At 44.6% G+C, this 14811-nt stretch overlaps 1 protein-coding gene across 1 annotated transcript in view; it reads left to right on the top strand.

The window, feature by feature from the left end:
- The window catches only part of TAF2 (TBP-associated factor 2), a 172530-nt gene that overhangs the window by 116433 nt on the left and 41286 nt on the right, over positions 1-14811 (top strand). Inside the window, exons 13-16 of the mRNA XM_086803702.1 lie at positions 5982-6326; positions 6437-6524; positions 6637-6762; positions 6847-6903. Of these exons, the coding sequence (XP_086659828.1) occupies positions 5982-6326; positions 6437-6524; positions 6637-6762; positions 6847-6903 (616 nt within the window). The remainder of the gene's footprint in view (positions 1-5981; positions 6327-6436; positions 6525-6636; positions 6763-6846; positions 6904-14811) is intronic.

Below are 14811 nucleotides of genomic sequence, written 5' to 3'. Positions count from 1 at the left end.
GAGCTTCAGCCCCATCCATGTGGCTGCTTGCCTTGCCAGCCAACCATCAACAGCTTCTTCCGGACCCAATAGAAGGACACCCACACAGTGGATCTCATGGACCCAACTCTGGCTATTGGGGACCCACGAGGAGTTACCTCGGACCAAGCATGCACTCTAGCGTGCCTCGCGCCCACGCCTCCCTTGCATGATAACCACAATCCACTCATCAGCTCCAGATTGAGGACATACTCCACCATCGAGATACCTTTTCATGTGACGTAGTTGAGGGGGACCTGTCTAGCATACTTATTAGCCCTACGCTTGACATATTGGAGAGTGGTATGCCACCTATTGGGGGTTGATGCTCCTCTCATGTTTCATGTTCCTTGCATTCCATGATGAGATTTCCATGGACATTTTTTGTATCACTCAAGTGAGATAGTTTTGTGTTGTATCACAAAACTATCACTTTGGTCTCATAGGTCCATTGGGTCTTTGGTAGATGCTTAATAAATTTTTCTTTCTTTTTCACTTGATGGAATATTGTACACTTTTAGTCTTACTCTTAGGTCTTTCGTAGATGTTAGTAGAACTCATAGGCCGACTTTGGCCTCTCGTAGACGTTAATATATCTTTCTTTCTCTCTGTCTCTCTCTCTCTCCCCCCCCCCACTTCTTCTTCTTCTTCAAAAAGGGAGCCTCCCAATGAGGTCTAAGTGTAGGGACTCTCCACACCCCATAGTCACATGGGACGCGAAATGGAGACGGGGAACGGGGACGGAAAGGATTGAGAATGGCCATTCCCTGTGACTATAGAGTGACATGGGACGGGTATGGTAGCATCAATTTGCATAATCCTCTTGACAAGTGCCCCTCAAATGCTGTGCTGGCACCCCTCTGTAGTCCTCCGTGAAGCTTTTAAGCCTCTTCCAATCGAACACTATGGGGAAGAGTCTCCCAGCCAGCCCACTGAGTATGTGTAGCTGCCCCAAGAGATCTACCATACTCATCCAAGATCAAGTCATTGCACTTAGCCTCTTGAGCTTACTGCGGATGTATGTGAACCAAGAACCTCCTCATGCGATCCCAAGCTTGAAGAAGGGATCTAACCTTGAAGAAGGGAGATGCTTTGAGAAGTCAAAACGTGGGCTGTATATCCATTCACCTCCCCTAACTGGAGTACACCTCACAACTTGCTGCATGGGAAATTCCTTCCATGGCTCAATGTCAAGAAGAAATCCTGTGACAATAATCTTACAAAGCAATGGCTTACACTGCACCTCTGGGTCTTGGATTTTCAATTTCCCTTCTTGCTTGGGCAAGATAATAGTTTCCCAAGCAAATCTAGCCCTGGTGTGTACTGTGTCATCTAATCGTGACCAAAGAAAATTTCGGCTATGAAGAACCCAACAAGAAGTGATAAACAAAGCAGTGCCTAGAAACACTTGGTTAACCACCAAGGCATTTAAATTCCAAATCAAGCTTCCTGCTACTCCAGTGCTCTGAAGTGTAATGCTCATAAACACGTGTAAACTGTTGTGTTGGGGAGATGTCAATACCTACGTGGCAACCAAGGTGTCTGGCAGTGCATCCTCTCTCAATCCAAGTGAACCCCACATCCAAACCTTGATCTACCTGCGGAGAATCACTGATCCAAAATCCCACAGACTTGTGCCAATTAATGGTGGCTTCTGTTCCAAAAGAAAACACTTCCAAGGTTGTTTGAAAGGCGCAAACACATGCATGTGAGACCCCCCAAAAACATCGCAGTATCATCTGCTAGCTGTCTATGCAGAGTCCAATAACTCTTCCTCTGTACGGAGGGGCAAACTGAGGCCCGAGACTCCTGGGGTAGCATAAATGAACTTGCTCATAGCCTTTGTTACTATGAGGTATTGTAACTTGGTTGAACACAATGCTAATCAATACACTCAAATACACTAAGATTTGATTGGACAGTTGCTCAAATACAAGAAGTAAATTGTTGAATTGACAAGAGACACACAATGAGCCGGAACGGTCGACCCCTCCCTCCTGCTAAAGTATATTGATCTTGGGAGAATCAAGTACATAGTGTCATGGGCATTTCTGACCAGATTTCCATACCAATGCATATGAATACAGTATTGCAAACAAGTGGTTGTCGATGTAGACTTGCAATCCACACTACCCTCTCAAGTGCACATGTTCCCTACCATCTGCTCTCTATTGTTCCACCAACACATGGTAGCAACAATCTGCAAGAGAGCACGTAGGACAAGAGAATACTACACAGGGTATGTGATCTTGTAATCCGGTTCCTCCCTCCTGCTACTTGCTTCCATATTTAAGCATTAAAGCTTACCAATTGCAAGTAGAGTCGATGACAGCGGAAGTTTTCGCGATGGAAGTCCTTGGAGTGAAGAGATCTTCGATTTGTCGCATTTCTTCGCGACAAAAGTCTTAAAGAGGATGAAGGGAACCTTGGAAAAGCTTTCCCTATGGTTCAACTTGAGAAAGGAGGGCTGAAATTAGGGTTTTCAGACCAGAAATTACAGCAATAAAGAGAGCTGTTTTGCTGAATTTCAGTCATTGGGAGTGTGTAGGAGAGTGATTAGCATCCGGAAACACTCTTGGAAGCTTGAGAAACACCTTAGCAAGCTTGGAAATGGAGTTGGGAAGGAGAAAAGTGCAGAAAATGCAGCCCAACAGCCCTCATGAAAGAGGCGCCAATCTCTAGAGAGAGGAGGAAGAGTGAGGTGGTGAGTTGTCCAGTGTAGGTGGCAGGGAGGTGCTTTGTGGAGCAAGCTAGAGTGGACACATGGCTGGTTACTCCCTTTGTACAAAGGGGATAAGGTCTGGGTGGACAGTGGGTTTGGGTTATGTCCACCTCGGGACATCAGTTTTTGTGAACATCGGGATGGTCATAATTTATAAGTGAGTTTTGGTCGCCCAAAAGTTAATGAAGTGTGTACAGACTCACTTATAAATTAGTGCTAACTCCTAAGGCTAGGTTTATGACCAATACTTACCACCTGTCACATGCCACATAACCATGTCAGCATACAGTTTCACACGCATAGTTCGCGGGTGGGCGTCCCCTTATCCGGAACGACACATTGGTCAAGCAAGCATGAAAATAGCATGCAATTTCAATTGCAAGCAAGCACATAAAGATGCTATGCAATGCAGCATTGGTATGGACAATCCACGTTCATGAGACTATACCAAAATAGACGTTGTCCAGGCAAGTACACGAGGTATCAGACCCAATGGAACACCAATCCACCAAGCATTTCCGGGCATGTACACGGAGGCACAAGTCCCAACGGAAAACCAAGTCCACAGTATCACACGAGTGGCATCAATCCCCGGCATATACAACTGCCATGGACACCAGTCCAATGTACATACATGATAAAAAAGCACGGGTGGACCAATTGGGTGGCCAAATGGTGACAGGTATAGTTAGGGAGCTAGGGGGGCATCTATGCCACACCGAGCGGGAAACATGAAAATGCTCACCACGTTTCCCCGAATGCTAAAAATGTGCTATGAGCCTCCCAATACAGGCATGAGACTCCTCTGATCCAGTCCTAGCAAAACCCCATATGTGCCATCACGCCCTCCAAGAAGTACCGATCCACTCTATTATATGCCTTTTCAAAGTCTAGGAGGATGGCAAGGGGTTGCTGGCTAGATTTAGCCCATTCTACACCTTCCCAAAATGAAAAGATGTTATCAAATATACTCCTTGCTTGGAGGAACCCATGTTGCGTGTCTTGACTATCCCTTTGAAGATTAGGCTGTAACCTCATACACAATGCCTTAGCTAAGATTTTATATGTAGATCCAAGGGAGATGACGGTCTCTCCCCATCCTTTTTTATACAATTTTAGGATCATATTGGGGACGCGTTCATTGTTGCTTTACACGCGATGTGGTGTAGAGGTGCAATGCCCCGCTTTTTCACATATGGTCTTCTCCACCTTATCCCAAAAGGTGGGCATAAGACCAACATAAGCAGTGGAGGCCCATCATTTGGGCATTTTCCTTTTGAAAGAGTTTGCAATGCATGTCTGAGCTCATCTTTTGAGAAGGTTGCATCCAGTGAGAAACACACATCATCTGTGATGATAAGTCTGGGCATGCACTCCCAAACTTTCTGTTGTGCAACATCTCTCTGTGGAGAGGAGGCCTCTACAGAAAGCAGTACTCGATAAAAAGCTAATGCAATACTCATCTTATTTGGCTCGGTCTGAATCTCTCCTTGTGAGTCCCGCAAGTATCTCACATATTCCCCACAATGGGTAGGCCTAGGTGCCAAGAAGTCTTTGTTGCATCTGTGACCCATTTGTGCCCAAAAGGTCTCGTTGGAACTCAATCTGACTATCCATGGCCATCTACAACTCTGCTCTTTGTTGACAATAGGTATGGGATCCAAGGAGACTTTGGATGCTTCTTGTGTTCCCTTTGAAGTGCAGCAATCGTGTGCTTGATTTGTCTCTCCTTGTCTAGGGCTACATGTTTCTTGGCCAAAGCAAGACTATGATAATATTTTGTGGCCCTCTCCAGGCCAAAGCAACTCTGTGTCGAGCGTTGGGATCATCACATGACCTCCAAATCTCTCCCGGGGGGGGGGGGGGGGGGGGGGGGGGCGCATATGGATCCCCACCTTCCTGAGGCACAAAACAACCGGGCAATATGAAGTGACTTTGTGGTGCAAGCATGATAGCACTAGTGCCTCCCCTATCTAGGCTCCAATCATCCACATAAAACCTATCCAATTGTGCCAAGATACATGCATCCCCACTTTTGTGGTTATGCGAAGAGTAAGAAAAAGAGTTAGGCCTCCTCTGGGAGTCATCCTGTGTCCACCAATCCCTACTGTAGAAGGAGAGCGTGAATCTTTTCCATGACGCTCTCTCCAGGGGGTGTCCTATTGTCACTGCCACCGCCACCCTTTTTGTCGGAGGGTTGCTCAACCATGTTGAAATCCCCACCAACTATCCAATGATCTGTCTATTAAATCATCGATTCTTCGCATTGGATATCGATGTTTTACATTAAGTTTATTTAAGGCTCTATAATCTATACACATTGGAAAAGAACCATCTTTCTTCTTAACTAGCAAAACCAGAGAACTGAATTGTGAGAAATTGGAGCGAATGAGTCCTTTGGATAGGTACTCCTCAATTACCTTTGACACCTCGTTCTTCTCGACCAAGCTCATCTGGTACGGAGGTCTTTTGACCGCAGTTGGATTGGGCACAAGCTCTATTCAATGCTCCACCTGATTGCGCGGAGACAAAGAAGAGGGCAAGTCAGATTTGAAAACATTAGAAAATTATGTTAGGATTTTCTCTTGCAAGGATTTTGTGGCATTACAAGTTGGAGTTCCACTCTCATGTGTGTCTACATCACTTGGAAGTTTTTGAACCGAACCTAAAAAGAGACTTACAAGATATTTGAAGCATTTGTGTAGCATTCGAGGGTAGATCTGGCTCACCTTTAATGTAATGCATCCTCCCTGCATGCATGAATTGATAGACATGCGTTGTGAAGTCAATTAGAGGCTTCTTTTGTGCATGCCATTCTTTTCCTAGCACATCATGAAAACGTGCTAGTCGAGTAATATCAAAGTTGAGCTCCTCAAAGTAAAGCATTGTTTCCACTTAGAAAGCGGCTAATCTACTGCGTCCTGTGTGAGAAGGTAAATTGCTAGTGTAGTTTGGTGGTTTCAAGTCCTTTAGTGCAAGGTTTGGTTTTAAGCTAAGTTACTTGGTCATGTGTTCACATATAGCACCATCACCATCAGTACCTATTATAGGCCGACTTGTTTCTTTTAAATTTTGCTTTGTTTTGGATTTAGGGGATCCGCATCTCTCACCATATTACTCAGACATTGTATCATCATTTGTCCTCATAAGTGGTTTCAGCTTCTCACAGACATGGATAAACACTTTTGTCTTTTTGTCCCAACTCTCATAGTTGAACTTTAATTGAAGTTACTTTTTGCAGGATGGGTTTTGAATACAGCAAAAGGAGAAATATGATTGAGCTGGCTGTTCATAGGGGCTGCACAGCGTCCTCTGAGAAGGTTATGCAACTAAAAGGTGATGTGGTGGGTGAGAGGCAACAACTAGCCGATGTAGGTTGGCCTGGCATGATGAGCATCCGTGTTCATGAAATTGATGGCATGTACGATCATCCCAGTTTGCCAATGGCTGGGGATACCTACCAGCTGCTAGAGATACATTGCCACTCAAAGCTTGCTGGACGAAGAATCCAACGCCCGAAGAAAGGGAGTAGGGCAGATGGGGCAGAAGATGCAGATCTAGCACCTGCAGCAGAAGCTCGTCAGAGGTAGCCACTTACGGTTTCTTGAGGATTTCTCTCAAGTTTATCGTACTATGTTCCTGTGTGCTTTCTTGAAGTTTGATTTAATGCTAGAAACTGACTTCTATTGATGGCAGCATTGAGTCTCCCCTACTATGGCTTCGTGCTGATCCACAAATGGAGTATCTTGCAGATATTCAGCTTCACCAGCCAGAACAAATGTGGGTAAGGTTCATATCAGGCCTCCTGAGTATTTAATAATGCAGAGAGCTGTTGGTCTTAAGTTGAGAGGAATTCAACTGTATGTATTTGTTATTTATTTATGTTATCAAAGCAGATAAATCAACTTGAGAAGGACAAGGATGTGGTGGCACAATTGCAAGCTATTTCCGCTCTGAGCGCCCTTCCGCAGACGTCGTTTGCTGCAGTGAATGCCTTGAATAATTGCTTGGCTGACTCAAAGGTCAGGTGCCTTTGCAATGAAAGATTTAAGTTATGTGGAGGATATTGAGCAACCAAGTTGAGAGAGTTTTTTTCACAAATGCAGATTTTCTACAGGGTCAGGATAGAAGCAGCATTTTCCCTTGCTAGCACTGCTAGAGAGGTTGGTCTCTCTCTCTCTCTCTCTCTCTCTCTCTCTCTCTCTCTCTGTCTTTGTCTCTGTCTCTGTCTCTGTCTCTCTCTTTCTCATGTTTGTACTGATAAACAGTCTTTTTGCATGGATTAGATTAACAAGGCTAGAATCTACCTTTTCCAATTCATGAGCAATCTAATCACATCTAATCGAGCTCATTAAGTACAAATGGAGTTGTATTAGAAACATGTATGGAGCCTATTTAAAGGCACTCTTCTCAATGGAAAGAAAGCAAGCATTTGAATCATTTTGCCTTACTGTTTTTCTGAGTCATGTTCTATCTCTCTTTCTCTCTCTCTCTCTCCCTTACTCATCAAATGTTATAGCCATGTTCCTGTTCAAACCACCATAGCTTTCCAATTGTTGTGTACACACTCTTGTAAAAGAGAGGATAAAATGTTGATGGGGCATTGGTGAGACCGAAAGGCATGACTTTGTAAGCAAACGTCCCCCACATTGTATTGAAAGCGGTCTTATGTTGGTCTTCAGGCGCTATAGAGACCTGATTGTAAGCTAAAAATCCATCTAAGAAGCTGCAAGCTTCTTCACCCAGCTACTCTCTCCAAAACATGTTTCGTGTAAGCAATGGGTAATGGTCCTTTCTACTAGTAGCTGCATTGACCTTTTTGAGATCAAAACAGATCCTAAGTTTCCTATTCGTTTTTGGCACTATTACGATCGGTGATGACCAATCCATATGTTCTATTTTGTGGATGAAGTTCGTAGCAATGAGTTTATCAATTTCTTCCTTTACAATTGCTGCATATTTAGGATTCATCTGGTATGGTTTTTGCCTGGTTGGTCTTGATCCGTCCATGATTGGGATCGTGTGTTGCACCACTTCAGGTGGTACACCCTTCATCTCTTTGTAGTTCCAGGCAAAACAATTCTTAAACTCCTTAAGGAGAGTAACAAGCTCCTTTTCCTCAGCCAGAATCAAGTTCTTAGTTATATAAACAGGTTTGGTTTCCTCCCTTGGCTCTGCAATATCAATTTCCTTGACTTCAGCTAGTCCATCGTATGATGTGGATAACCCATCTTCCTTAACTCTTTTTTCCATCAATCGGACCACTTTTCGTTCGTCAATTGTGTATGTTTTGAAATGGCTTGGTACTGAAAGTAGATCTGGTTTATCCTCATCCTCACTTTCTGTTTTAGCCATCACCTTCTTAGCCTCTCGAGTTTTGTTTCGTTTTCGGTGGCCAGCTTTCGTAAGCTGAAGTGTTTCAAGGCAAAAGTCAAAGGTGCATCTATCTCTACAAGAATCAAGGAGCTGATTTAGGGAGATCTAGAATATAGGTAAAGGTGGAGCGAATCATGGACACCTAATCACCCTAATCTAGCTCATTAAGCACAAATTGACTTGTATTTGCAAGATGTATTGTGAGGTGCACAAGGCAGTGCCATGTCTATGATCCTTATTAGGCGGCAATATAAGGTGCATTTAGGGCATCTTCATAAGCATACATCAAAACGGCAGCAATTCAACTCACATATATCAGGTTGGCAGCAATAGAATATCAAGCGGCGGCATTGTGTGAGAGTTGGCAACATTTATTTGTATTTTTGGTGAAGAGATTGGTATTTTATGTCACACATTTCATCTTAGAGGACAGAGTAGCTGGCTGACAACCCTTGGAACTGGCCAACCAGCATCGATGCATCATATATAAGGAAGTAGTGCATTAGCTCATAAATCATCTTTCTCCCTTTTGGAGAAAGATGATAGCAACTTGTACTGTCAAGTGCACAAGGCAGTGCCATGTCTAATCCCTGATCATATCCCTTATTAGGGAAGGTGCATTTAGGGCATCTTCATAAGCATGCATCAGGTCAGCAGCAATTCAGCACACATATATCAGGTTGGTAGCAGTAGAATATCAGTCGGCAGCATTGTGTGAAAGTCGGCAACATTTATCAGTGTTTTTGGTGGAGGGTTTGGTATTTTATGTCACGCATTTCATGTCAGAGGACATAGAAGCTGGTCGACAGTCCCTGGAATTGGTCGACCAACATCCATGCATCATATATAAGGAAGTAGTACATTAGCTCATAAATCATTTGTCTCTCTTTTGGAGATTGACAAGATGGGGCTCATCGTTGGTGGAGGAAAATTCAAAAAGGCAAGGCGATCCCAAATACTTAGGAGGAATTTAAAGATATGTCTATTTAGAATTTTGTGTCACTAGATAAGCAAAGTAGAGCCCTTGATACATGGTTCTTCTCTCGCAAGAATCTTAGAGTTCAGGAGTATGCAGATACGTATTGGGAGGTGCTTAAGAAAATTCCACAAATTTTAATTGATTTCTTACAGGTTCATAAATTCGCCTTGGGGTTAAATGATAAACTTCGACCATTAGTGCACCGTGAGAAGCGGCAAACCTTATCCAGGGCTATAGAAATTGCTTTAGTTTATTAGGATGGTCGAAAGGGTCAAAATCAAGCAGTGGGTCAAGTTTCCAAGTCTTATTTCATGCGACCTAAGACATCTTTGTCTAGTGTACATTCTTCTACAAAGACTCTTGCAGGAGTTAAGAGAAAGGAATCAATGAAGAATGACCGTAGAGCTTCTCTCACTCCAGAACAGTTTGAGAAAGAAAAAAGTGAAGACTTATTGCTATGTTTGTAGGGACCAGCATCAAGCGCAAAGTTGCAAATATGATCACTGAGTCTATATTTTCAGATCACGGAGATGATCTCGAGGAAGATTTATTGGATGATACTCCTGAGTAGATATTCCAATAGTCTACTAGGATACTCTCAATATCAATTGAGAAACGGGTACCCACACCTGCAGATATAGTCTTATCTTTAGAGACTAGTCGCGGTTACCAGTTTCTGGGTACATAACTGATTGTCATGAAGGGTTCGATTAAAGGGAAATCAGTGAAGGTAGTCTTCAATATGGGCTCTAGCCATAATGTGGTTAGTTCTCAACTTGTCAAGAAGTTAAAGTTGAAAACACAACCATATTTATATCCCTACATAGTTGAGCTAGTAGATGGCAAAGGGACATAGGTTTGGGACCAACAGGTTATAGGCCTTGGTCTCACCATTCAATCCTACTTTGAGGAGCTCAACTTTGATATTACTTGACTAGCACGTTTTGATGTTGTGCTATGAAAAGAATGGCATGCATGGAAGAAGCCTCTCATTGACTTTGCAATGCATGTTTATCAATTTATGCATGAGGGGAGGATGCATCACATTAAATGTGAGCGAGATCTACCTAAGAATGCATAATTATTGCTACACAAATGCTAAGAATATCTTGTAAGCAAGTCTCTCTTTTTTAGGTTGGATTCAAAAAGTTCCAAGTGTTGTAGACATGCATGAAAGTAGAACTCCAACTTGCAATGCCACAAAATATTTGCAAGAAAAAATCCTGAAGGAATTTTTTGATGTTTTCAAATCTAACCTGCCCTCTTCTTTGCCTCCGCGCAAATGTGCCCTGTGCAACTGCGGTCAATAGACCCTGGCACCAGATGAGTTTGGTCGAGAAGAACGAGGTGTCGAAGGTAATTGAGGAGTTGCTAGTGAAAAGGACTCATTCGCCCTAGTTTCTCACCGCGCTCGCTTGTCTGGTTTTGCTAGTTAAGAAGAAAGATGGTGGTTATTGAAATGTGTATCGATTATAGAGACTTAAATAGACTTACTGTAAAACATCGATATCCAATGCCAAGGATCGATGATTTGATAGACGCTCTAGGCAGAGCTAAAGTCTTTAGTAAGATAGATTTATAAAGTGGATATCATTAGATTCGTATTAAAGACAAAGATGTATCTAAGACTGCTTTTCGTACTCATTTTGGTCATTATCCCTTGGTATTTGGACTTACTAATGCACCAGCCACATTTTTGATGTTAATGAATGATGTTTTTAGGCAATTCATGGCAGTTGCTTGGCTTTCCCAGTTTGGTTTTCAGCTCTTCTATGAGGGCAGTGATACATACACTGCTATTTTCATTCATAGAGGTATTGCCCAGAATGGTTTGTTACAAGATGTCCCTCACTTACATTATACACCTCCTAGACAGAGGATTGACACTAGTATTGAGATTTTCGCCAGTATTATAGCATGGTAGAACAGGAGAGCTAGATGCACAGAGGTGTCCAGATTTTTGAGTCTCAGTGCATTAGCACTATATGAGGTCATATCTGTAAGTCCAACGGAGCGTGCAGTGACAGATTCAACCACATGTCCAAGAGATATAGATAGAGAGAGAAGGGAGGAGACATGACCAATACAATAGATGAGTACAATATCAAACAAGATATGCCGATGATGAGGTTGGTACTGGAGTCGACGTCGAGGCACAAGATCTCTAATGCCTGAGCACACCACTAGGAAGATCAAGACTCTTACACCGGGCTAGTACCAATGCCCGAATTCTGAATCAAATCCCGAATCTCACAGATGTCCAAGAGAACTTGAATACCTAATCTGGAAAAGAATCTTGAAAAAGCAAACACTGGGGTGGTGAATATGTGGCCCTGAATGGCAATACCTCTTGCTAAGGTTTGGAGAAGCTGGTGGCATCTTTATGTCAGGCGGCGGCGACTATAGTACCAGTGGGGGCTGGGTACTGGGCAGAGCGGCACTACTGGGAAGTTGTTACACAGGGCGACGGCTCTCACAGGGTGGCGGCGGAGTAGGGCAGCGTTGGGCATTTGCAGGCGGTGATCACAGGGTAGTGGTAGAGCAAGCAGTGCATAGACAGTGTTTGGCAGCACAACCGGCGACGAAGGTGGCGCATGATAGAGAAGCGGTGGAGCAGGGGTGGCTCACGGTTGAGATGACGGAGCGTGGCGGAGAGGAAGATGATAATGGTGATGATGATGATGCTCTTCAACTAACTCCGAAACTCCTGCACATCTAGGGCATGCTGGGCAAGCACCAGTAACGAACCTCCACTGATTGGTCGCAAGACCACCGTGAAGGGAAACCTAGATAAAGGAGGAAATCTGTGGCTTCCTATAAGAATGCCACAATCTCCGCCAAAATACCCTCTGAATGTCAATTGAAATGGCATAAGACTCCCAATGGGGTCTAAGAGTAGGGACACTCTGAATGTGTCCCAAGATAAGATGTCTGGCATTCCGCACCGTATAACTTAAAAAAGGCATGCTTTTCAAAGGGTTACTAGCATCCTTCCACTCCCACTCACCGGGGTCCCAATGCAAATGTCTGATAGGGTAGCCACCATACAACCAAAGGCTAACACTCTCTGTGATCATCCGCGGGGGGGGGGGGGGGGGGGGGGGGGGGGGGGGTGGGGCGGTGGGGGGGTCAACAAAGACGTGCTTCCCTAACCTGCCAACAACTCTGATTGGACGAATCTAGGGTCCCTCAATAAGGTCCTGCACATCACATCTCTCTAGCTGCCATCCATCCTGTACAGAAAAAAAGACCGGTACATCATCCTCCCTAGGCAAGGAGATATCCATAACCTGAAGAGGAACACCTGTCCGAGAGAAAACCCCAGACCAAGAATGATGATGACCTTCCAAAAAAGATCCAGTGGTTGGGAATGGCTGCATCAATCTGTGCAATCCTCCGGCTAGAACCTCTCAAATGCTGCGTGACATCCAATCTCTGCATCTTGGTAAGGCTCTGAAACCTCTTCCAAGCCAGCACTGTGGGCATAGGGTCTCCCAGCCAGCCCAGAGAATATGCATAGCTGCCCCAAGAGGCCTACCATGCACATCTAAGATTAAATCATTCCACAGAATGGGCTGCTGGTTAGCTTCCTGCGTTGAATGCGGGGGGGTGTGTACCAAAAAACTCCTCAGGTAGTCCCAGGCTCGTAGGAGGGACCTAACTAGGGGGGACGAAGGGCAGTGGTGAACTGCATCTGAAAAAATAAAGCGTGAGCTGAGAGTCCAGTCACCTCCGCGAACAGGGACACACTTCGTGATCTGCTGCATGAGAAAGTCCTTCCACGGCTCTGTGGCTGGAAGAAAGCCCCTAACAACAAGCTTATAGAGCAAAGCCTTACATTGCACCTCGGGGTCAATGATATTCAATCCCGCTTCTTGCCTAGGCTTGATTATGGTTTCCCAAGCAACTCTGGCCCTGGTGTGTGCATTTCCATCAAGCCCTGACCAAAGAAAGTTCTGAATAAGGCAACGAAGCTGGCCAATGCAACCCTTATGAAAAATCCAACACGAAGCAATAAACCAAGTTATGGCTAGCAAAACTTGGTTAACCACCAAAGCTCTAGAGGCCAAGTCGAGCTTCCTTCTACTCCAGTGATGAAGTTTGCTTTTAATGCTCAAGAGCACTGGAGCAAACTGTTGTGCAGGGGAAAAGTCAACGCCCACCTGACAACCAAGGTATCTGGCAAAGAATCCTCTCGCAATCCAAGTAAAACCAACATCTGTACCCCAATCTGCAAGAGGAGACTCACTGATCCAAAAACCAACTGATTTATGCCAATTGATATTAGCTCCTGCTGCCAAACAAAAGGCCTCCAAGGCTGTCTGGAAAGCACATAAACAAGCATGTGAAGCCTCAAGGAACAATGCCGTATCATCTGCTAACTCAGAGTCGAAAAACTCTTCGTCTGTGCAGAAAGGCAGCCTGAGACCCACAACACCAGGGGCAGCCCGAAGAAACCTGCTCATAGCCTTAGCTACAACGAGGTACAGTAAAGGGGTGAGGGGACAGCCGTGTCTCATCGAGCAGGAAATCTGAAAACGCTCGCCGTGTCCCCCACAAGCTAAAACGGTGCTATGAGCCTTCCTGTATAGGCAGGACACCCCTCTGATCCAATTTTGGGAAAACCCCATATGTGCCATAGTGCCCTCCAAAAAATCCCAATCCACTGTCATAAGCTTTTTCACATATGTGCCATAGTGTCCTCCAAAAACTCCCAATCCACTCTGTCATAAGCTTTTTCAAAATCAAGCAAAAGAATGGCAAGAGGTTGCTGGACTAGACTTTGCCCACCCGACAACTTCCTAGAAAGAAAAATGTTATCAAATATACTCCTTCCTTGGAGGAACCCATTCTGTGTATCATGGATAGTCCTTTGGGGAGAATCGGCTGCAACCTTATACTCAAGGCTTTGGCTAAGATCTTATATGCAGATCCAAGGAGAGTGATGGGCCTCCATTGTTTAATGTCGGTCTTGTCCCCACTCTTGGGGATAAGGTGAATCAGTCCCTTAGTGAGGTATGGCGGCATCATACCCGACAGCCACATTTCCTAAAGGGCAACAGTGATAGCATCTCCAATATGATCCCAAAAAAGAATAAAGAAGGCAAGAGAAAGACCATCATCCCTTGGGCATGAACCATTGGAAAGAGCATGTAGTGCGTGAAGGAATTCATCCTTCGAGAAAGGGGCATCCAGGGAAGAACACATAGCATCTGTAATGAGCTTGGGCATGCACTCCCAAACTTTCTGCCGTGCCACATCTCTCGGAGGAGAGGGCACCTCTGCAGTCAACAAAGACCGAAAGAAATCTGAAGCAATACCCCTTACCTTGTCAGGCTCAATCTGAACCTCACCCTTTGAATCCTGCAAATACCTCACAGAATCCCTGCTATGGGAAGGCTTGTGTGATGAAAAAAACTCTTTGTTGCATCTGCCACCCATTTGAGTCCAAAAAGCCTCGTTTGTATGAAATGCGAACTCAACCCTCCTGTCCATGGCCAACAGCAGCTCTGCTCTAACTGTGATCAAGAGGTCTGTAATCCAAGACGCATGTGGATGCTTTTCATGTTCCCTCTGAAGAGCAGCAATCCTACGCCTAATAGCTCTCTCCTTGTCCAGAGCCTCCTCCTTCTTGGACAAGGCAGCGCTATGATAATGATGGCTGGTCCTCTCAAGAGCCAGCGCAATATTATGACGAGGATCAGGACCATGACAA

The sequence above is a fragment of the Cibotium barometz genome, chromosome 1, assembly GCF_041138505.1.
Source record: "Cibotium barometz isolate CiBa-2024 chromosome 1, ASM4113850v1, whole genome shotgun sequence".
Classification (NCBI taxonomy): Eukaryota; Viridiplantae; Streptophyta; class Polypodiopsida; order Cyatheales; family Cibotiaceae; genus Cibotium; species Cibotium barometz.
This window is presented reverse-complemented; position numbering and strand designations above follow the sequence as displayed.